General features: G+C 45.7%; 1 protein-coding gene across 3 annotated transcripts; it reads left to right on the top strand.

Moving 5' to 3' along the window:
- The first annotated feature begins 264 nt into the window (after window positions 1–264).
- Prr15 (proline rich 15) lies at window positions 265–22,136 on the top strand. 3 transcript variants are annotated; one of them, XR_003836883.1, is made up of 3 exons: window positions 13,091–13,539; window positions 15,357–17,094; window positions 22,059–22,136. XR_003836883.1 is itself a non-coding variant. In XM_021165460.2 (2 exons), exon 2 carries the CDS (start codon window positions 15,497–15,499, stop codon window positions 15,863–15,865), a length of 369 nt encoding a protein of 122 aa, XP_021021119.1. In that variant the 5' UTR covers window positions 265–324; window positions 15,357–15,496; the 3' UTR covers window positions 15,866–17,460. The 3 variants fall into 3 exon arrangements, 2 of the variants coding, with proteins under 2 accessions (XP_021021119.1, XP_021021120.1); XM_021165460.2 differs by lacking the exons at window positions 13,091–13,539; window positions 22,059–22,136 and adding an exon at window positions 265–324 and having other exon boundaries at window positions 15,357–17,460; XM_021165461.2 differs by lacking the exon at window positions 22,059–22,136 and having other exon boundaries at window positions 15,357–17,460.
- Window positions 22,137–23,068: the final 932 nt, after the last annotated feature.

A 23,068-nucleotide genomic window follows, 5' to 3' on the forward strand; every position in this document is an offset into this window, starting at 1 on the left:
AGGAAACTGTCAACTGGATGACAAGGTAGCCTACAGAACAAGAAAAAACTATTTGCCAGCTGTATGTTTGACAGAGAATTAACATCTCAAATATACAAAGAACTCAGAAACCTAAACTTCAAGAAAACAAACAATCTGATCGAAAAATGGGGGAGGGGTGGGATGGATCTAGAGTCATAAAGAGGGAGCTTCCTTTGTATCTAATTGGTCACCTCACCTCTCATGTCACAATAGTTTCTGAGACAGGTTCTCATTCTATAGCCTCAACTAGCCTTGAGCTCACAGCAGTCACCCACTTCAAGCTCCCAGGTGCTAAGATTACAGGTATGAAGCATCGAGTCCTGCTATTTTTAATAGCTTATCAGGTGTTATGAATGATATTGAGTATATATATCTGATGTCTAACAATCATCCTGCTGGATAATCTCATTAATTTTTATACTTTTGTCTAACTATCATCTTAGATTTCTGCATCATTGGATGGAATACCCATTTAGGCAACTTTGTTCCTTTCTTCCCAGTTCTCATACTTTCTTCCTCTTCCTCTTCCTCTTTTCCTCCTTCTCCCCTCATCTTCTTCCTCCTCCTCTTCTTCCTCCTTCTTCATCTTTCCCACTTCTCCAGAGGAATGGACCTCCAGTGAAGACAACAGTCTCATTTTCCTTCTGGCTTTAGTGAGAACATGTAGAAAATGCCTACATTTAATGTGATAGATGTTGTAATTTTTACACAACTAAATTTACATCAACTCAAATTTGATTTGTGTTGATGTCAACTAGAAAACTAAAACCATGACTGCCAGGTGTGCTGGGAAGGGAACAGACTGTTCCATTGTGTCTTCAGCACGTTTCTCTGGAGTGTCTGCTCCTCAGCAACGGAGCTACTGTTCCTCCCCATGAACATTCTATCACTGAATCTCCCTGCTTGGCCCCATGAGAGCACACCTTAAAACTCAATCTCTAGTGGGGTTTCATTAAATGCCATTTTCTGTCATCTCTGGAGCTTCCGTTTTCTCCATCCGCTGTTCACACAGTGATACAGTAAATAGATGTCTAAAAACTAAGCCATTCTCACTGCCCAAGGAGTTGTTTTACCCCATAATATGTAATATATTTTTAGAATGGTGTTTTAAAGAATTATGTGTCTGGCTCTTTACCTATTTTATTTTAAGTCAAAGCCGAGGGTATAGTTCACTAAAAGAACATTTGCTTAGCGTGCAGGAGTCCGAGTTTATGTCTCAGGGAAGGAGGAAGATGTGATCAAGCTTTACCTATGGAACTGACCCATAGAGGTTTATGGCTTTCTGTATGTCTCCTTTCCTACTACAAGTGGCAGAAAATCCATATTTCAATAGACTGAATGGGGCATCAACAAGCTACTTGTCTCTGATGAAATCCTGAGTGGATGGTATGAATCTGGTGTTGCATCACCCTTGGTGGAGGGCCAGGGGTCTTCTATCTGGATTCCACTGGAGATCTCTGGCCTGCAGCTCCCTTACCCAGTCCAGCTTCCTCTTGCAGGAGGACAGCTAGTAGCAAACATGGAGGGCAAGCAGGGATACTAGAGTACTGTAGTAGAGACTGAAGCCAGTCCTATTGCCTTGTCTCATGATACCACTCTAACTGCTGATACACTTCCCCCAAAGCAAAAGGGTACCCCAAGAAAGAAGTAAGTTCCAATCCAGGAAATATGGAGTACAGCTCAAGGCATCCCCATGGCAGTGTGTGCAGGCAGCCAGGAAAAAGTCAATCTAGGATGAAGCAATGGAGGCTCCCAAGAGGATTCCTAGGAACCCCAAGGGACCCACAGGTTGTTGTGATTAGGCATAAAGAAGCACACTGTGGGGATTACTTTTCTCACCATTGTGACAAAGTAGCTGATAAAAATAACTTAAATGCAGTAAAAAGGGATTTGGGCTCACAGTTTCCTGGGGGAAAGTCTGTTGTGGAAAGGGGAGGTGGAAGGGCTAAAGTGGCCTGAGGTTAAATCACCTCAAAGGCCCATCCCCAGCACCCCCACCTACCACAAACTTCCACCAGAGCAGCCATGAGCTGATGAGCAGCTATTCGAACACAGGAGCCCAAGGCAGACAGTCAGACTCAAACCACAATGCAAAACACAAAGAAGTTACTGGAAGGGTGGAAAGAGACATGGTAAGCAAATAGAATTTTTTTTCCAATCAGAAATTATATGAAAAGAAACTAAGATAGTAAGTCTGTATATGTATAGATTTAAATGTTTAACCTAAACCATATCTGCACTGGTTCAGTATGAACACGGAATAGACAACTAAACCAAACCTGTGATATAATCTCTGGATGGAATAAGAAGGAAGGGAAAGAGAGTCACCGTGGCGTAAGTGAGCTATGTTCTCAGTTGTCATGCTAGGACTGTCTAGTGTTTGGTAAATCAAAAGAAAATGCAATGCCACAGCGCTGCTTAGAGGTATGGAGAGCTGTGCATACCAAAATAAAGTCATAAAGTCAAAATTATCATAGACAGGGGGGCGTAATTACAGGAAGGACTACGGTGAGATAAGGTGTAATTTTCTTTTTCAGAGATTTTAAAAAATTATTCTTTTAGTTATTTGTGTATCTGTAGGTCTATGTAAGGGTATATGCTCACTATAGGTGGTGTGAGCCACCCATGGTAGGGGCTAAGAATTGAACTTGGGTCCTCTTCAAGAACAGTATATGTTCTTAACCACTGAGCTCTCTCTCTAGCCCCAAGGAGCAGGAACCCCTGTGGTTTTCTATAAACACTGTAGTAACATTTAGCTCTAAAATGTATATGCATATACTATTTTGATAAATTGAGAACAAAAGAGAGGCATGCTAAATGAGCTATCAGAGACTTTACTCCACAGGCCCCTTCCTTTTCCAGTGTGACTCAGTGATGCAGGTTATTTGTTGAGACCCTGGACCACAGCCTGTTGGTGACCTTCCTCCTGAGGATGTCCACTTGCCATTTGTCATTCCTTTCATGTATCGATGCTTCCAGGCTTACCCCAGCGCACTTCCTCTCTTAACGATGTAATGCGATTTCTGAGCTCAGAGATAAAGAGCCTTCCTGAATCATGCACAGAAACCTTCTGCCTGATTGGATTTAGTCATTGAGGATGCTCCTAAAAGCAGCGTGATTCAGAGTGGATTCTCATAAATTACATATTCCACAGTAAATGATGTCGTTGGGGGCAGGAACTGGCCACGTCCAATAATATTGACAGTATTTTATAAGACATTGATATTACTTTCAAAATTACTTTGGAATTGATTGATGGTTTGTTTGTTTGTTTGTTTGGTTGGTTGGTTGGTTGGTTAATTGGTTGGTTAGTTGGTTAACTAATTGATTTCTGCCAATAAAAGAAAGTAGTCACAGAAAAGCCAAGCACTCACTGGGACTTTACTATACGGACTGATGAGTATATTGTCTACTTCCAACCTCGATACTGCACAAAGAAGTGAATAGAATTGTCCCCACTTTACATATAAGGAAAGCAGAGCCTGGAAAGGTTTTTGGCATTTTCCCAACGCCACCCAGCTAGCATCCAACCCAACCACCAAGTTTTTTGTGCAAGAAACTCACAATATTACAATTCCCAGAGTTGGTCTGTGCTCTGTTTTGAGGTCTCTGTGATCCCCAAAGGCATCTCTAGTTAAGCACCCACCTGTGGTTTAGCTTGTATGAAAAGGAAAGTTAGAAGCTAGTGAACCAATCAGAATTTTTGAAGTATGACTGGACTCTTCTGACAAAATAGCCTTGATAACAACAAAGGTTTATTGAGTAGGCATATGGAGAAAACACTGTCCGAGACTCAAACTAACTGGCATCTATTCAAAATCGCTCCACCTCTAAGTCTGGTGACCTTAAGGAAATTGCTTCAACTTTCAGGATGAACCTGTGAGACCGAGGCTGCCCATCTCTCATAGAGGCTCTGGCCACTAAAAGTGAGACACCCGTAGTGAGATTTGGTTTACTGTTATTACAAAGGCTATGCAGTTGTCACTAAGGTGCTTCCCCTTGCTGTGTAAATGAAATGGCCTCTGTGCACACAAGCACACAAGCTTGGATGCTCACTAAGTGGAAGTATGCAGAGTAGATGCCCCTGTGCTTGCCCTGATGACACACGAGCACCCTAAACTTCACTAACCCCCGCTGACAGCCTGAATGAAGGAGAGCAGAGATTCCTTGTGGATTGCTATTTCCAACATTTGACAGTGGCCTTGTTAGAGGGAGGAAACCAAGAGGTCATCATGCATCAGGTTACCCTATCATCAGATAACCGCCTCGGCTGTGCCCATGTGACGCACAGTGCCGGCACACCAACTAACCACAAAAGCGAAAATGCAGCCAGGCAGACAGAGCATAACGGAACTGACACTTCGCAGAGGGACAGGAACAACAGTAGAAAACAGGTGACCTTTACAGGGAACCAGGCACCAGTCCTGTGCTGGAATCAGGTAACCAGAGGAGAATCTTGCCTTAAACTACAGCATATGACTCCCACCCACATCAATGGTTTTCTGGCAAATCATAAAGGTGAATTCTCTTTGTTTTCTGAGCAAGCTCAGATGTCTTATTGTGAGCCTTGCTGGGGAATGTCCTGCTCTGAGTTCCTTAACAGTTTCTGACAAAGCTTCAACAACAACCCTCTAATGTATTGCCCCTGAATTTTACCCCCTAAACCGTTTCTCTCTGCTGTTATTTCAACATGATGGCTTTCTTCCAATGTGCTAGCAACAGAAACAAACAAACGAAAAGCTAGATTGGTTCTACCAACCACATTCAGAATTAAAGAGAAAGCAGCCTGTGGTCGCCCAAAACGACGAATTGAAAGGTGCTTCTCACTGCTGCTTTATTGCTTTTCTTTCTCCCAAATCAATCATTTTATAATCAGAGACTCCTTATCGATCACTCAGGCAGCAGTACTGTGGGTATTACTGCACGGCACCATGTCAGATGCAAAGGCTCCTCAGTGGCCCATAGTGGAGTAGTGAACTGTGTCCCTGCACTCTGAGGCAGTCTTCCTGGGGTCACATGCCAGCTAGGACTCCAACCAGCTTTGTGATCTCTACCAAGTAGTAAGTTCTTTATGCCTCAAGGTCTGTACCAAGACAATGTCTGTGCTATGAGGCTTTTAGGAAAGGGGAGATTTATAGTATGCTAAGAGTTGATTCTAGAACTACACTTGATACCAGCAGGTGTCGTGTAAATGATGGTTGCGTAAAATAGGGCTACTACGAGCAAAGGAGTCATGTGGTTAAACAAATAAATGAACAAGAAAGTCCAAGTGATGAAGGTGAACACCAAGGGAGACACGTGTGATATAATTAAAGCACGTACCCTCAGTGGGAGGAGGTAGCTGAATGGATTCCCCTCGGAAAGAGTTGAGCACAGAAACAACTTCTCTGTCTTGGTAGCTTCTGGAAGAAAAGAGGCCATGTTCACAAGCCAGGGACTTACCCAAGGTAAAGATTAACAGAAGATGCTGTCCTCATTAACTCCGAGTCCCCAGAGGCCTGATGACTTCAGTGGGAGCATGGCATAGCAAAAGATCCCTCTGCTCATCTTCCCACAGGTCTGCATGCATGGTTAAGTTACAAAAGAACAGAAAAGACTGACAGGAATGGGGCTGAAGAGCAAGAGCATTGATGGACCCGTGCCAGAGAAGTTGAATGCAGACTCCTGCTCACATGAGTCTCATGAATCTGTTTCCTTAAAACAACCCTGGCCCGTGAACCTCCAGGGCTCCTGGACGCTAGCTCCCATGAGCTCCTGAAAAGTCCCTGTTAAAGGAAGTCAGACAATTTTTGTACCTTAAACAGTCAAGAACTAAGGAAATCAAAGAACAAAGTGTAATATTCAGGAAATAAGACTCTATGCATGAGAACTATCAGAAAAAAAGGCAATAAATAGACCTACACAGGCTTCTGATTAACTTCTGAATAATTAGTGCTTGCAAACAACCACATAGTGTGTGTTTGTGTGTGTGTGTGTGTGTGTGTGTGTGTGTGTGTGTGTGTCAATTTGAGGGGATGCGGAACCACTATAGGAACAAATGTCTGGGCATATCTAGATTAGGTTAATCAGGGAAGATCTAGCCTGTGTATGAGCACCTCATTCCATAGACTGAATGGAAAGGAGAAAGAGAGTCAGCAGCAGCATCCATCCCTCTCTGCTTCCTGACTAGAGTATGATGTACCCAGCTAGCTCCCTTCCAGCTACCATGCCCTCCCTGTTGTCCTGGTTAGTTTGTTGGTCAACTTGACACAAGCGAGAGCTATTCAAGAAGAAGAGGACCCATGGCTGAGAAAAGGTCCCACTCAAGATTGGCCTGTGGACAAGCCTGTGTGGGCAGCTCCTTGACTGATGACTGATGTGGGTGAGTCCAGCCCCCCAGGGCTGGAGGGGAACTGTCCCTGAGTACATAGTCCTGAGTTGTATAGACAGCAGGCTCAGCAAGCCATGGAGACCAAGCCATAAACAGCGCTCCACCAGTCTCTGTTCTAGTTCCTGCCTTCAGGCTTCTGCTTTAAGTTCCTTCCCTAACTTCCTTTAGTGCTGGACTGTGACTTGAGGTGTGTAAGCTGAATAAACCCTTTCCTCCCCAAGTTGCTTTGGGTGGTGGTGTTTTATCACAGCAATAGAAACCCTAACTAAGACGCCTGCCAGGAAGAACCCTGTACCCTGGAATTATGCGGTAAGTCGTTTTATCAGGTATTCTGTGTGGCAGCAGGACAAGTGACTAATATAGATCTATTTTGGAGAAACCTGTTCTACAGCAGAGTTTATAAGGTGTAACAACTTCAGAGCAAAGAAAGCTCAATGGACGCCACTGAGAGGCGAAGAGTAACTCCAGCAACCTTGACTTAGTAAGATTTCTATCAACGTGGCTTTGTGAGTTGTCACAAAGATTTCACTAGAGTGACAGAAGTCAGTGTGACTGAAGGGCAGAGACTTTTGAGAAGAACAGAATGAAGTGGCTGAAGGCTGGTGTCATGTGACCATGTTGTGCCATGTAGGGCCTGCGGGTCATAACAATTCTTTATCCAAAATGCAAGAAGGCACTACTGAGGGGTTGTAAGCATAGAGATTGTTGTTAAGTGACCACTCTGGGTACTGTGTGCATGCAGGGTGGACCAGGGACAGCACAGGAGAGGTTTTGCAGATAGGTTATTCTTATGAGTCCAGTTGAAATACAATGATGGCTTAGAATTGTAAGAGAAACAGAAGTGAAGGGTGGCAGGGGAGTGAAGGGACACTGAGAACCAAGCTGACAGGCTTTGGTCCACGTGGGGTCAGAAAGCAAACAGAAGAAGTGGGACCTTTTCCCATAGACAGAATTAAGGAACCCTAGAATTATTATAAAGAACCCTAAGGAGTCCCTGAAGAGCCATTTATGAGCCAGAAAGATGGCCAAATACTGGTCCTGCTGGCACCTTGACCTTGAATTTCTTAGTCTTCAGAACTGTGAGAAATAAATTTTCAGCATTTATAAACTCTAGTTCCATTAGCTCCTATTCCCAGCTACATTAGTTACTACATTAGTTATTTGTTATTAGTTATTAGTTACTACATTAGTTATTTGTTGTGACAAAATACGCAAGGAAATCAACTTAAAGCAAGATGGGACTATTTTGGCTTAGAATTTGTGTAGTGAGAACTTTGGTTTCTTAAAAACCCCAAATGTTACATGAATATGTTTTTGTTTTAATCTCAGGTGTGGGATATGAGGCTGCTTAACACTTTCCACAGCCACTAATTCTGATTTGTCTCATGCTCTAGGAGGGGTGTGATTTTTGGCTGCTGCAGATAGGGGACTCTGGAGAGGGTACATAAATGGGAGAGCCCAGAGAGGGCCTGTGGCAGTGGCTGCTCCCCCTGCTGCTGCTGGCTGCTGTGGTGGTGGTCTCTCAAGTAGTCTTGATCAAAGAGAAGAAGAAATTGGATATCCTGACCATGAAGATTGGATTTGCCTCAAGGAACTCAATGCTCCTAACCAGCAGGATGTAGTCTAAAGAGATCAGTGCCCCATTTCTCCCCTAATCTTCTTTCTTTCCTACCTAGTGTTGGAGGGTTGGAAGGGTTGGAGTAGTGAGGAGTGGGAGATATAAGAACCCAATAAAGTAACAAAAAGGATAGAGACAGTTTTGAAAACATAGCCCAGCACAGTGGGGAAATCCTGTGGCTTAAGTTAGGTTTCAATTGTTGTGGTAAAGATCAGGATCAAAGGCAACCAGGGGAGGAAAGGATTTGTGCTACTTTATAGCATATTATGAACAGAAGTCAGGGCAGGAACCTGTTGGGTACTGAGGCAGAAGTTATGGACAAACCCCACTTACTGGCTTGCTCCCCCAAAGCTTGCTTGGTTTGCTTTCTTATACCAACCAGGAACAGTCCTGCCTATAGGCTTAGATGTTTTTAAAACTTATTAAAATTTGTTTTTAAACATTAATTTTTTAAAAACTTTCAAATGCTTGGACTGTCCACAGTATTCTGGTCCCTTCCACATCAATTTAGAAAGTGTCTAACAGATTTGTCTATAGGCAGTCTAATGGAGGCATTTCTCAACTGAGTTTTCTCTTCCCAGATAACTCTAGCTTGAATCAAGTTGACAGAAAAACAACAAACAAACAAACAAAAAGCCAACCATTACATCGTGGTGGTAAGACTGTAAAACATTACATCACATCACAGTCAGGAAGCAGAGAGAGGAAAATGCTGGTGGTCTGTTCACTTTCTCCTTCCCTAATTTTTATTTGGTTTTAAATGAGCTGGTACCATCTGGGACAGTGTATCTCTTAGGTAATGCTAAATCCAGGAATGTTGATAACAAAGTAACTATCACCTAGTCTTTGGCACATGGTCATAGCAGCCCAAATGGACTGAGACCCTGTATTCAGGCTTGCACTATTATACAGAGTCATTTGGACATGAGATTTTTGGAATAAGAGCAAATAATGGATGTGAGAGATGATGCTGAGAAATCCTGCTTCATTTATTTAAATTGATGTGTGTGTCGGTCACCCTTCCATTTCTGTGATAAAACACCATGGTCAAAGCTTAGAGAAGAAAGATTTTATTTGACCTTACAGTTCCAGGACGATAAGAATCCATTATGGACACAAGCAGCAGGCCCGGCAGCAGGACCAGGAGCTAAGAGCTCACAGCTTGAGTTAGAAGCATCAAGCAAAGAGAACAAACTGGCAAAAGCATGAGGATTTAAGGTCTCACAGCCCATTCCCAGTGACATTCTTCCTCTAGCAAGGATTTATCATCTAAACGTCCCCCAAACAGCACCAGAAACTGGGGACCAAATGTTCAAATGCCCAGGACTCTAGGGAACACTTCTCACTCAAAACACTACGATGTGACTTGATGACAGAGTATCAAAGAGCCACATAAATACTGAGCACTGTAACTCAGAGGGACAGAGCTGAAGATAGATTCAAGACTTATTTTATAAATGGTCTTTCAGGCCACAAGTAAGACAAAGATGCCCAGAAGGAGACTCAAGGCTGAATCTCAAGAGATCTAAAATCATAGTGTCTAAGCTCCAGCTCTGAAGTCAGAGCTGCATCCTCATCCTGCCTCATCCTGCATCCTGGCTCCACCATCACAAGGTGTTCTACCCAAAGTACCACTTACATTCTCTGTAATAACTACCCATTGTTCTTAGGGTTGAAAGAAAGAACATACAGATAGCATCTGGCGTGATATTGATCTCATCAGGACAGCAATAAGCAATGAATGAATGAATGAATAGAGCTTGCTGTAAGATCATCAATGGGAAGGAAGACAGAGAAGGAGCTGCAGTGGAGGGAAGGATGAGGATGCAGAATAGTAAACATATTATGAGATAGCCAATGATATTGACATAGGCAAGAGGAGAGTGTCAGCGTGTGCTCTTAACAATTCAATTTCTGTATACATATTTGTGTATATATTTGAATATATACATATATGTATGTGTATACATGCATTCATGTATATATGTATGTGTGTATATACATACATGTATATATGTATGTGTGTATATATATATATATATATATATATATATATATATATATAGAGAGAGAGAGAGAGAGAGAGAGAGAGAGAGAGTTGGTTTCATCTGAGAACCAGGATGACAAGAAAGATAGTTGGTTGGTTTCAACAAGAAGGAAGGCAGGCTAGTGAGTAGAGAGAGGTACTGTGTGCCTAGCATGCTCAAGCCCCAGGATTCCATCTTCAGCAAAGTGAAAAGAAAATCAAGAAGGTGAGCCAAGGAGATCTGTTGCTAGAAGAAAGATCCAGCACAGACCCCACTACCCCTGCCCTGCAGACCAGCCAGAAGAAGCCCTAGCCAGTTCCTATCACCAGCATTCTCCATGAAATTGCTTTGTGAAAAGGGGAGAACAGAGAAACTATGAGTTTCAAACCTGTAACCTGATGGCAGGACACATGGGGGAAAGGAGAGAGGAGTGGGCTGGCTCAAAGGCTTGGTGCAGAACTAGCCTGGAGAGAGAGAGCAGACTCTGCACAAAAGCTGGCCTTGCTTAGATCAACTATTTAGAAAAACCTTAAGTAAGGAACATTTAAAGATAACCCAGTAACTTGGCAGGGAAATGAAATGCCTGGTTGTAAAGCTTGCTTCAAAAGGTTAAACGAATCCAACACTGACGCAAACCCAAAGTTGGAGGCTGTGAAGGAAAAGGCATGTCTAACTGTCAAAGGGCAGGGGTGACCATAGAGATGGAGAAGAAAAGGAGAAAGGCGTGGAGCTAAAGAAAGAAGGAAAGGACAAGAACAGGAGATATGAACGTGAGATCAGCAAGGGTAAGAAGAACAAAGCCAAGACACACCACAGTTCTCTGGGATGAGTGCAGGGTACGTTGGTTTCTCTGGTATGATCGGCTGTATTCCTTAAGCATTTGTTCAGATTCCTTCCCAAGCCTACCCCTCCTGGAGAGATATAATGACATGATCAGTTTCCCAGCGCCTCCAGAAATTTCAGGTTTGCTGAGCAAAAATGTCAGCTCTAAACTCCAAGATTCCGCAAGGTCTCCAAGACCTTAGTTCCTAGCACCCAGTTCTAGAAACTCATTCCTTAAGTGGGTGATCGTTTATTTTGCCAAGAAAGCAACTGTTAAGACTCTGCATTGGCCCCAGTCCCAGCTGCCATTGAAAGTCTGTGTCCTACTCAGCTGCCCAGTGTCACCTCCCAGGTCTGCCCAGCCACACTCTGTGCTTACATCACCCACCTGCCCTTTGAGCCTTGAGAAGCCCAGCATCCTTCACACCTTGAGGCTCTCTTAGCTGCTGTTTACCCTGCTTTTCATGACTCCATTCTCACACACACACACACACACACACACACACACACACACACACACACACACACACACANCACACACACACACACACACACACACACACACACACACACACACACACACACACACTTTACCTTTCTATGAATATATTCACCCCCATGTAGTGGTTCTCTCATTTATAAGGTGCTTCCACTCAACCCAGGAGACATAACAGAGACATTTGACATTGCTGAATGTATTTGAGGAGCTATCTTATTGAGAAACGAAGGATCTGTTTATTGAGAAAATGCTTGTGGCTTTGTGAAAACCACACTAGATGAAAAGCCATTCAGCAAGCTAGTGTCCTTTTCCTGGTGTCTTCATTCTTTCAACAATGTGCTCCACAAGGGCATGTCCCAGCTCCATAAACAGTGGCGGCGGCGACTCCCCAGACAAGCTTTTCTCATCATATGACATCTGCCTCCGGAAAGCTCCATTTTTAAGCAGCTAGTCTTTATCAAGTACCAGTGTTATGGTTCAGTGTCCCCACTTTAAAACTAACCTCAAGAGTCAGTTTTGGTGGTATGCCAGAGTTTGAATCCAGTCTTAGTTACATAGTGAAATTCCACCAATAAAGAAAGGAAGGAAGGGGGAAGGGGGGCAGAGAAGGAGGGGAAAAGGGGAGGAGAGAGAAAGGGGCGGAGGGAGGAAGGGGGAGGAGGGTTCTCTAATCTCTGGTTAGAAACAAATCATTTCCAAATACACAGTGTGTGCTCATCTTTCATTATTTAATTGAATCCAAACTAAGACACCAACCAAGTGCTTGTATTTTCCTCTTCCCTACTGTATTGAAAGTCGCTATACAATTCCTGCCTGCCTATCAAATCCTTACTGCAAGAGATTAGAGTCGGTTGGTGATCTGTCTCTCACCAGGCTTGTCTTGCAGAAAGTGCTCAAAGCAGACAAACTGCCAGGACTGCCTACCTTAGAGGCAAAGAAAGGGTCCTACTTGTATGTCTGCAAGCCTAGAGACCCCCCAAATCTCTTTCAAGTTGTAACTTCGCCTTCGTTAGAGAAATGTCTCCTCTAATACCGTTTTGACAAATAACCACTTAGCAAAAGCACCTTGCACGGTGCTGGGGCCCATTGGTTAACCCTCTCAGTGGCTCTGGGCTGGAGTAATATGCTTGGATGGGTGTCGGTGCGTGGTCGCCCAAATGCGAAAGATGCTTTGTAGCATAGACAGTTATGGTAAGAACCCAAGACTAACAAGCTGATAAGCTGGAATCAAACTTCCAACCCCGTTACTTCGAGATTGCCCTTCAGCAGGCAATCCTGGACAACTGTTTAACCTCCGCAAAGCCATGGTTTCTTTGCAGGTCTGTTGTGAGCCATAGTGCCCAGGCCTGGGGCGTTCTGATGAGCAAGTGAGTTAACCCAAGTGAGTTGACCCAAGTGAGTTATAGTACTAGGATAGCGCCCGATGACAGCAACGACATGGTTCTCAACTCTCAGTCTTTTAGGTAAGGGCGCTTGAAACTCCCAAACAATGACAGAGTTTGAATCAGCTCGCCGAGTTAGAAAATTTGAAAGCCTTGGACTCAAACCCCAGCGCAAGAACGGAACCCGCGAGCAGGGAGGCGGTGCAGCACAGCTTTTTCTCCAATCAGAGTCCGCAGGGCTGGAGCCACGTTTGCGACCTCGTCCAATCTGGTCCCCAGAAGGGCAGGGACGCCTACCTGCACCTGTAGCCTGGCGGCCGCCTCCTGTCCCACCCTGACCCTCCCCTCCTCCTCAGTTCTGGTGTCTTCAGGCCTTTGGCCAACCACCTGCAGGTGGGCAGATGTCTCAGCGCGTTCCTACGGACGCTCAGGAAGGGTGAGTGCGCCGGAGTCAGCAGCCCAGGTCCTGTCTAGCTGAGGCCAGAGAGCAGAGTGAACGGGAAGAAAGGACGCGCCCTAGAATGTGAGACTCCCACCGGGAAAGGCTGACCAGGCTCACCCGGCGGATCTGACAGTCCCTGCCACCTGAGCGGACCGTGCTGCCAAACCCAGGTTGTTCCCACAGTGTGCGAGTGTCCGGGGTGTTGGGCGAGATCAGCAACAACGATTCCTGCATCTCTCCTAGTCAGCGATAAGGGACACCGGGACTAAGCTTCAAGCACCCCGAGACGCCCCCTCCGTGTTCTAGAGAGCCCGCGCGGCGCGGCGCGGCGCCGCAGTGGCCCTGAAAGCCCCTACAGGTGAGTGAACCAGAGTCCCTCTGCGTCTCACAAGGCAGACCCTGGCGCTACGAAGTCCCTCCGGAACGCTGTCTAGCGCTTCGCAGTGCCCCTCCTCCTGCTGCCGGAGGAGAGGCCCCAGTACAGTGATCTGCCTACTTTTGCATTATTTGCCATCTTTTCCTTGCGCAATTCTCACAAAGCCTTTCCGTACACACCAAGTTGGTCACTGTGGAAAAGAAAGTGTTGGGAGGCTGCCCACCACCATTAATAAATGCCTTGGGGTGCGCTGTTTTTCCGATCTGCAAAATAGGGAGTAAGGCGTTTGTAGACCCCAACGTTGACGGTGCCTAAGGGTGTGGGCGCCTTTCTTAGGGAAAGAACTTTGAGCTGGTTCCGCTTTTACGGTTTTCAAGCCCCAGTCCGAGTGAGTCCTCAGGGCATCCCCAGGGAGGAGATGGCGCCTCCCCGTAGGCGCAGAGACTTCCTCTACCAGGCAGTTCCGGGAGAACCTGCAACAACAAACGGCCGCACAAGTTTCCCTCCTGCACACTGGCGAATCCCAGGAGCTGCGCGGTGCGTGGGCTGCGAAGCGGCGGAGCTGAAACCTAGAAATGGGCGGCGCACGCGAGCCCTGCCCACTCGCGGTGGCCGTGTCCAGTAGCACGCTCACGGGAAGTGTGCCAAGAGTCTGGCTTGCACTATCAGGAGTGTCTGGGCTCCGTTATTCAATGTTTGGGGAAGAATGGTTTTCTGAAGTTCCTGGTTGGGCCCTCTCCTTTGGAGGATGGAAAGGCAACGAGCAAAGAAAAGTACCAAGAAGACTTTGGTTTACAATAAGTAAAATCCTCAAGAGATAGAGAACTATGAAAGAAGGGTTGGGACCCGCGGCTTTCCAACAGTGTGGAGATTTGACTCTAGGGAGTTAAAGGAAGAGTGGGATGGCGGTTTCCAAGGGAAGTTAAGTCTAGACAGCCTCTGAAAATCACAAGGCAGAAGTGGTTTGAAGCAGTTTGAAGTAAGCACAACCATGAATGTATGCTCCCCGCTTTCTCACTTGGATATACTGCTCATCACCGCTCATCCTAGAAAAAGACTTTGCAGAAATTTGAGCCATGCTTACTAGCTTGCACCTTATGGCTTGCTCAGCCCGCTTGCTTGCTTTGCTTTGTTTGTTTGTTTTTCGAGACAGGGTTTCTATGTATAGTCCTGGCTGTCCTGGAACTCAGACCAGGCTGGCCTAGAACTCAGAAATGCGCCTGCCTCTGCCTGCCTCCCAATTGCTGGGATTAAAGGCGTGTGCCACTACTGCCCAGCTTTCAGCCTGCTTTCTTATAGAACCCAAGACTGCCAACCCAGAAATAGTCTAGCCCACAATGGGCTGGGAACTCCCTCTTCAATCACTAATAAAGAAAATACCTGATCTTTATTCATCTGTAATGGGCAGGACAAGCTAGGTTCCCCACCCCACACCCACACATTCCCCTCCTGGTGTTCCTCTGAAGGGCGGCGGTTCTAAGGGTAGGTGGGCACATGTAGTGGTTGGCAGCGGTTGTAGGGTAGGTAGGTGGGCACCTGTAGTGGTCCTTATACAGTCAGGCTGAGTGGCAGACCAGCCCATAATTCCTCTGGAGCCAGGTTGATCTCCACTGGATAGCTACTGCACTTGCTTGGGAGCTAAGGCAAAGGTTGAGGTCGGGAGTTCAAGGAGATCAAGCTTGTAGATCAGGCGTTGTTCTGCAGGTGGCCAGTGGTCACAGAGTTGCCATGAGTCGCAACTCTGAGGAGAGTAGAATGTTACTTTGACCAACCCAAGTTCTGTTTTTTTCTCTGTGCAGGGCGCTCCCTCAACTCCCATCCAGCAAGTCTGCGTGGGAGAAGCCTGGAAGGGCTGGAGTGAAGAGTCAGAGACCACAGAAAAGAGAGGAGCTGTCCTGGCCCAGGCCCTTTCTCACACAGGGTGCTCGGCCTATGGGCCATGGCGGACAGTGGCGGCTCCAGCCCCTGGTGGAAATCGCTGACCAGGAAGAAAAGCAAGGAAGTCACAGTGGGGGTGCAGCCTCAGGTTCGGCCAGAGACTGGCCAGGAACCCTCACCACCTCACTCAGATCGGACTAGCAGCTTGCCAGAAAATCAGCACCCCAATGTCCTTGGGGACCCCGGAGAGTCCCTCAGGTCAGATAAGTTGTGTGAGGAGAAAACAGGCAACAGTCGGCGCAATTTGAAGATCTCACGCTCTGGCAGATTCAAAGAGAAGAGGAAAATGCGTGCCACACTGCTCCCTGAAGGAGACAGGTCCCCTGAGGAGGCTGACTTTCCAGATGACCCTCAGGAGGACAAGCAATAGCCCGAACAAGCTTCCGGGATTTCGCAGAGAGAGAAAAACACTATTACCCCTAGACCCAGTACTTGATGCTTCACCCAAGTTCAGAGTATGCAGTTGACTAAGGCCTTCAAGATTTAATATGTTCTAGAAAGTGAAGTGTCAGCTGAGGCCTCAAAATTCCATGACTCAGAGGCTGAGTAAGTTTTTTTTTTTTTTTTTTTTTGTGGGAAGGACAGATGTCTACTGCCGAGGAAGCTGGCTTTTACAAAAGTCATTCTGAGGTGTCACCTGTGGCAATGACAAGGCTGGATGGGTATTTCAGAGGCAATAAGTAGGTGACCCCTCTTCCAGCTTCTCAAATAAGGAAACCGTGTTCTTACTGAGGACTCTGGAGAGCAAACGACAGCGCTGCTTTTAGTGGTTGAGAAATGCACTTTAGGGTACTACTCTAGGTTGATTCCTATGTGAAGGGGTGAGAAGATCCTCCCAGGTAGAAGCATTGAGAAGTCATATTGCCTTAAGCGAGGGCTCCAAAGCTGTATGCCTGTCTAGTGTGCACTATTAAAACTGTAAGACTTAAGGTGACTTTGTATACTTTTTTTTTTCTGTTCTAAGTTTTGAAACCCGTCGTATTTAAAGGCAGGCATGCAAGGTCTTCAATGACAGGGTTAATCATTTACCACACGGCTCCTGTTGGAGAGCTGCTGGGCAAAGAACTTTTCTAGAAACCAGCAACACCCAGCTGGAACCAGTTTGCCAGTTATTCCAATTTGCCAACCAAATTCAATAGAAGGGAGTGGTACCAATTCATGTTACCTTACATTCCCCTGATCTGTCGGAGCATTTCCACAGAGTAACTCACAAAGCCAATAATGCGTCCTTTCTAGCATCCATTGTGAACCTCACCAGAATTGTCCAAAAACATTTTCATGCACGGACTGAGCTCTTTGGGTTCGTGCAAAGCTGCTCTCCCCACCTGTTGCTTCAAAGCCGATGTCATTTGGTCCGGGTCTACATTTATCTCATTTCAAAGCCTTTGATCTCTCAAGCTGAAGATTCTTAACAACAACAAATCTACCCATTTGCTTTTCTTATGAGCTACAGGAAAAAGAGTAAATGAATACCGCCTGCTCTCAGGAGATGACAAGAGAGTATTGTACCCTAGAGAGCCGCTGAGACCTTGTCCCAGCACACCTGCTTCATTTACAAGCACATGCAATGCAAAGCAAAGGAATCACCGTCACGGAGAAGTGAGTCTTTGTTGTCCATAACCTGGTTGGAGAGGCTCTGAGCCTTCCTGTAGGAAGGCCGGGCTCCCTGTTGTCTTTATTATCAAATTACGTCTTTATGCTATAGTCAAACATGTCAGCTATCTACAGAAACCTCACAGATCGTTTTTGGTGAGGGAGGCCAAAATACACTGACATTACTGACTTGAGGTCAGGTACCACAGAATAATAACAGAGTTAATGGCCTCAGTTTCTACATAGCTAAGACCTTACTCTAAAGGCAATTGCTGGAGATTATTTACCTGACAATTATGAACACCTTACAGTAAAAGAGAAAATTGCATGTCTCCTTTGATTGGTGCATTTTATTCTTTGTAAGAATGAGAAGACTTTTTAAGTGTATTTAGAAGCAGAAAGCGTGTGGATGGTAGAGCAGGGCTGGAGGTTGGCCTCTGGAATGAGGAAGACAGACTTCCCATGGTTTTAGTGGACTTCCTATGTCTAGATTCAAATGGAGGGGAGCTGGGGATCAGAATGGGTGGAAGCCTGTTGATGAGGGGGGCGGGGTGGGCCGGAGTGAGCAGTGTGGGTGCTGAGGAGTAACGTCTAGAGAACCTTTACAAGATATTTCAATTTGTAGGAAATAATAAACCTAGAACAGGCACCCATGCAAAATGTCTTCTACCCACAGGAGGACTGTAAGTCAGGACTGTTCTCATGTATGAAATCAGGTCTGCACCTGAATAATTTAAAATCTTATACATGCCCTTTCATCTACTATTTTATTATTTTAAGAACTATCTCACCGTCATCATCATCATCATCCAAACCCCTCTAAATCAAAAAAACCTTGCACTTTCCCAGCTTCCGTGTGTGGTGTTGGATCCCATCCAACTCTGTAATTGCGTGGATATCCAATAGCCGGCCCAGGGCTATAAGGTAGGAACGTGACACACTCAGCCCACTATTCTGAAAGGACTCCGAGCTTCAGGCAGTTTTGACAGTGAGCGCAATTCACAATCTGCCAGCTGAGGTTTGTAATTACATCATTTTCGAGGGCTCCTGAATTATGCATCAGGAAGAACACACTGATTTAATCCCGTCGGGGAAATCTGAAACCACACAAAATTGGTAGGATAATGAGATCACGAGGAAGATAAGATAATTTGACAGAGTGTCTTTCTGGGATTTGTATTCTTCGCAGACAATTAATTACATTCCGAGAAACTGTACAGACTTTCCACACTTCTTAAACCTTGCAGTCTTACAGTAAATAAAGGCAAAAATTGACACAGGATGAATTTGGAGTTTATTAAATTAGATTTTTTTTCATTTGCTTTCAATGTCTTTATAAGTAAAACTTCACTCCCAAAAGTACAGAATATTTACTACAGTGCCTTCACGTGATGTGAAAGGAGACACAAAGGTCCCTAAACCGTCTTGTAACCATGACGATTACACATGGATAGTTTTACCCCCAATGAGTCTCCTTGCAAAGCTGGTGGCTGAGCAGTGAGTCCTATTTCAGGCCCCCTGGCTGTCCCTTCATGGTTGCTCTTCTGGTGCTGTCCAGCTCTGGCGCTCACTTCAAAAGCCCTGGGCCTCAGTTCTGTACGTACAGGGACACACGCGGGTCTGGCATCAGCTTCTGGGCAATTTCTAAAGACTTTGTTCTGAGACTTTATGTGAAGTTAGCACCTCAGCTGCTGCCCCGTCTCTCTCTAGAAGGCAGATGTAAGGCAGATAGTGAGCAGGAATGTTGGCCAAAGCCTCATCAGGAGTATTTCCTTGAGAGGCACAGAAGAACATTTCGATGCTTTAAAACAAATAAATCAGATGAGAAGAAAAAAATGCCAAGTAAAAGGTGAACATGAAAGCAGTATGTGAATGGGCATGAACATTCAGGGACCAGGAACCTGCTACAGGGACAAAGAGATACACTTTGTCTCGAGCTGAGGCATCTGAGCCACACTTAAAAGCAGCGCACAAAAAGATAGCTTGGTAGCTATACTAAGCTGATTTTTAAAAAAGCATTTTATAAAGTTTGTATTATTAAAAATCATTGGGGAAAAAAAAAACACACACACCAAAATTAACCAGGCCCAACATCTATACAGCTCAATGAACTTTTCATTCAATAAAGATAGGCATTCGGAACAGAACTGATTTTTAAAAGCTTTTTTCCCCCCAAGAAATATTTCATAATAGCTACATTCAATTTTAAAAGTTTTTCTTAGGACAAGTTTATCTTGAGAGCGAATAGTGGGAGCATTTGGGTGTCAAGTCACAAGTACACTTTCCTAGAAGCAACAGTGGAACTCAGTGTGGACTTGTCCGCTGTCTGAAGGCAGCACTGTCCTTGTCGCCTGGCTTCAGCCCTTCCTGGCTTCATTCTCACCTTTGAGCCAGGGCGCATACCTTCCCATGAGGCTCAGCAGTGTGGAAGGGAAACTCCAAGAGGTCCCGTGAGACCTTCTCCAGCCACTGAGGGTCTGGACCACAGACTGCATAGTGCAGGCAGCCACTAGCTGTCGCTGAAGGGTGAATGTGAGGGAACTAGAGGGGCCCGGCCATAGGCCATAGCAGAGTCAGCTGGGCAGTGAAGGAAAGGCAAGGGCTGGAGGCCTTGGTAAGTCCCAATGAAGGCCAAAGACAAGCAGTCCCCGCGGGCATGTCAAGCAAGGGCTCCAACTGAACTGGGCTGCAAGTGAAAGAATAGGCTTACCATCATCGTGCCAGAGTGTTTGGCCTAACCCCATGAAATAATATGATCCTAGGAAAGTGTATCTTTATCCCCGGGGTGTGGAACATGACTGCTAATCCCCAAGTTAAATTTTTCTGGCTCCTAACCGGTAAGTTTCACATTAAGGAAGGCAAAAAGAAAAATCCCCAGCCCTGACTGACTGGGTAAGGGATTAAGAACCAACCTCCAGCTGCTCTGGGCTTCCCTCCTCCCACTAGAGGGACTTAGCCTCTTGTTACAAACACCCTGCCTTAAACACTTCTCCTAGGAGCCAGTGAATAAGTGTACGGTTGGCTCACACCTCCTCCAGAGGATGCCCGCCGTTGGAATCTCTCCCTGCTTTCCAGGGCACCTGTTCTAGTGCCTTCTCTGACTTGCTCTTCTGCAAGTCTTAGGTTACCTGGGCATTTAGTTAATCTGCCATAAAATGAGGGGTGGAGTTTATATCCCAGCTTTAAAACCCTCCTTCCTGTGCTACTATTTTAAGCAACTGGTAGTAAAATTATACAACGTTCCGTGTTTGTCTTTAAACGGGAGGAACTAGCTACTTGGTGGTCAGATGCTCCCAGCACCCTGTTGTCACTTGGCCCAGAAACTGACTGTTCTCCTGCCACCTGGGGACATGGCAGCGCTTTATTCATGGTGCAAATGCAGTTGCAGAGATTGTAGCAAGTAAGCCTTGAAGGGTGCACCCTAGGGACCAGGAACATAGCTCTAAGCTGGGAAATGCTTTTGGTACAAGCATACAAACTCAGGTACAAAGCTGGGCATGGTGGCATGGGCTGTAAAGTTAGAGACAGATCCCTGGGCTTTCCTGGCCATCTTAGACTGATCGGCAAGCTGCAGGCCAATGAGAGTGGTTACCTTAAAAACACAGTGATGGCTTGCGAAGATTGACAGCAAAGCTGACCTCTGATCTCTACACACATCTACACACACTACACATACACATGCACATACACCACACATCACACACACACCACACACACACTACACACACACATCACACACATACACATACACTTGCTACACACACACCACACACACATACACATACTACACACACTACACACCACACACACACACACACATACTATGACTTAGGCTGAGGACAGAGGATGCAAGATGTCTGTTCACCCATCACTAGCGCTGTGAGGAAAAACAAGGTGTGTTTTCATATCTGTGATGTCATTTGTTACACACACACATGCATCGAGGGAGTCACTCTCAATTCTTTATTCTTTTCTGAATCCCTTCAGGGAAGCCTGCCCCTTCACAAAGGCCACCATCTCGCTCTCCATCTTTCCACAGAACTAACGGTTCCACGGGTATGCCTTGCACCATGCAGACTTCTGTCCATCTTGTTGTCACTGTCAGAGATCACACCTTGCTCTGCAAATCCTCATGAGACTGATAGATGCCTCTCCATTTGCTACCACTTCAGTCCTAAGTGTCTCCCAGTTTCATGCATTGGATGCTCATTCCTCAGCCTGGGAGAAAGAGGTCAAACCTTGAGGACGTAGAGTCTGATGACAGTCACTGAGGAGTGAGGTACAGTGGCACACACTTCTATTCCCAGTGCTTGGGAGGTGGAGACAGGAGGATCAGGCATTCAAGATCTTCCTTGGCTCCATAGCAGAATTTGAAGTCAGCCTGGGCTGCATGTGGCCCTGTCTCAAATTAACAATAGTGCAACAAAAATATACACGGTCTTCAGTGACATCTTCCAGGTGGGATGCTGACACCGCAGCCCCTTTCTGGTTCTTCCTCTTTTGCTTCCCAGATGCCATGAGATGAATAACCTATTCCTTCCAGTACTGCCTGTCATGATGCTCTGTGTCACCATGGGCCCCAAAGCTACAGGGTCTAGTGACCTTGGAGTGAAACTGCTGAGACTGTGAATTAAAAGCAAGCCTTTCTTCCTTATAACTAGATTATTTCACACACATCGTCACAGTGACAAAGTCAGCTAACATACCATTCCACGCTCACAGCCCTTTTCTTCCAGCATTGCTGGCCACTTTCCTGAGACTCTTGGTGTTTTCCAGCCTGTGCTACCCACTACCAGCCACCGTATCTCATGGATATGATCATTCGTCTCCCACCCTTTGAGCTGGGGAGTTCAGGGAAATTTAAAGAGACAGTGCAGGTCCCTGGTGCCTTCAAAATCCCAGAGTAGCATGCAAGGAGTGGAAATATCAATAGTTTTTAGCAGGCTCATGGTCTTTCTTTCCTCTCTCAGGAAGCAGGCCGGTTTTGGCTGGCAGATGATTTTCTGAAGATTGTGAAAAGCCAGAGTCCGTTAGAAGAGAGAAACCACACAGTAACAAGAAACCTGGGTATCTAACGCAAAGAACTATTCCCCATCACAGGTATTTGAAATATCAGAACTTTAGAGTTAAGTTAAGGTGTCATGTAAATGAGATGCCTCCAGCCTTTGGGCTGCCACAGAAGGACAGATCTCTCCTTCCCTCCAACCCTCTAAATTCTTACTAGAAAGGACAAAATCATGACCTCAGTTGATAGAGAAGTCGTCATGCTGCTGCCCAGGACATGCTGCTGGAATTCCACCCTTTAGAGATGGCCACTGTATGCCAATGGGCACTAAAGCACTCATTAGTGAGCGGCAAATCTCATGGATGACCTTATCGTATGAGAAATATCACTGTGCGGTTACAGTGTGGGGAATAAATTTGCATTCCTGCAAACTCTCCCACCTCAGACTCATAGCACCTCCATCTGCTTAGCACTCATTAGATAGCACGCCCAAGACAGTATGAAGGCATCGGAACTGCTTTAAGGACTCCGTCTCCTCTCCATCTGCTCCAGCCAAGGCGAGCGCCTTCCAGCCCACTGCCTATTATTGCCTTCTACTTCCAGATCTTAGAACACATTCTAACTCCCACCGAGGACTCGTCTGTAGAGCAGGCCCTGTGGGGTACCTGGGAGCTTGGGGACCTCTTAAGGTAGATTCTTTCACTAGACTTAAGGGTTGCTAAGGGTACTTCTGATGCCAGATCAATCAACAGGAATGGCTTGCATGGATTTACCTCACCCTCCTGACTTCAGTTCCTCTCACTAAACAAGTGAAGTTTATTAACAGCTCATGAAGCAAGTGCATACCCAGCTCTTTCTCTTTCTCTTTCTCTTTCTCTTTCTCTTTCTCTTTCTCTTTCTCTTTCTCTTTCTCTTTCTCTTTCTCTTTCTCTTTCTCTTTCTCAGCAAAAAGAAGACCCAACACGGTACTCCTTC

The sequence above is a fragment of the Mus caroli genome, chromosome 6 (assembly GCF_900094665.2).
Source record: "Mus caroli chromosome 6, CAROLI_EIJ_v1.1, whole genome shotgun sequence".
Taxonomy (NCBI): Eukaryota; Metazoa; Chordata; class Mammalia; order Rodentia; family Muridae; genus Mus; species Mus caroli.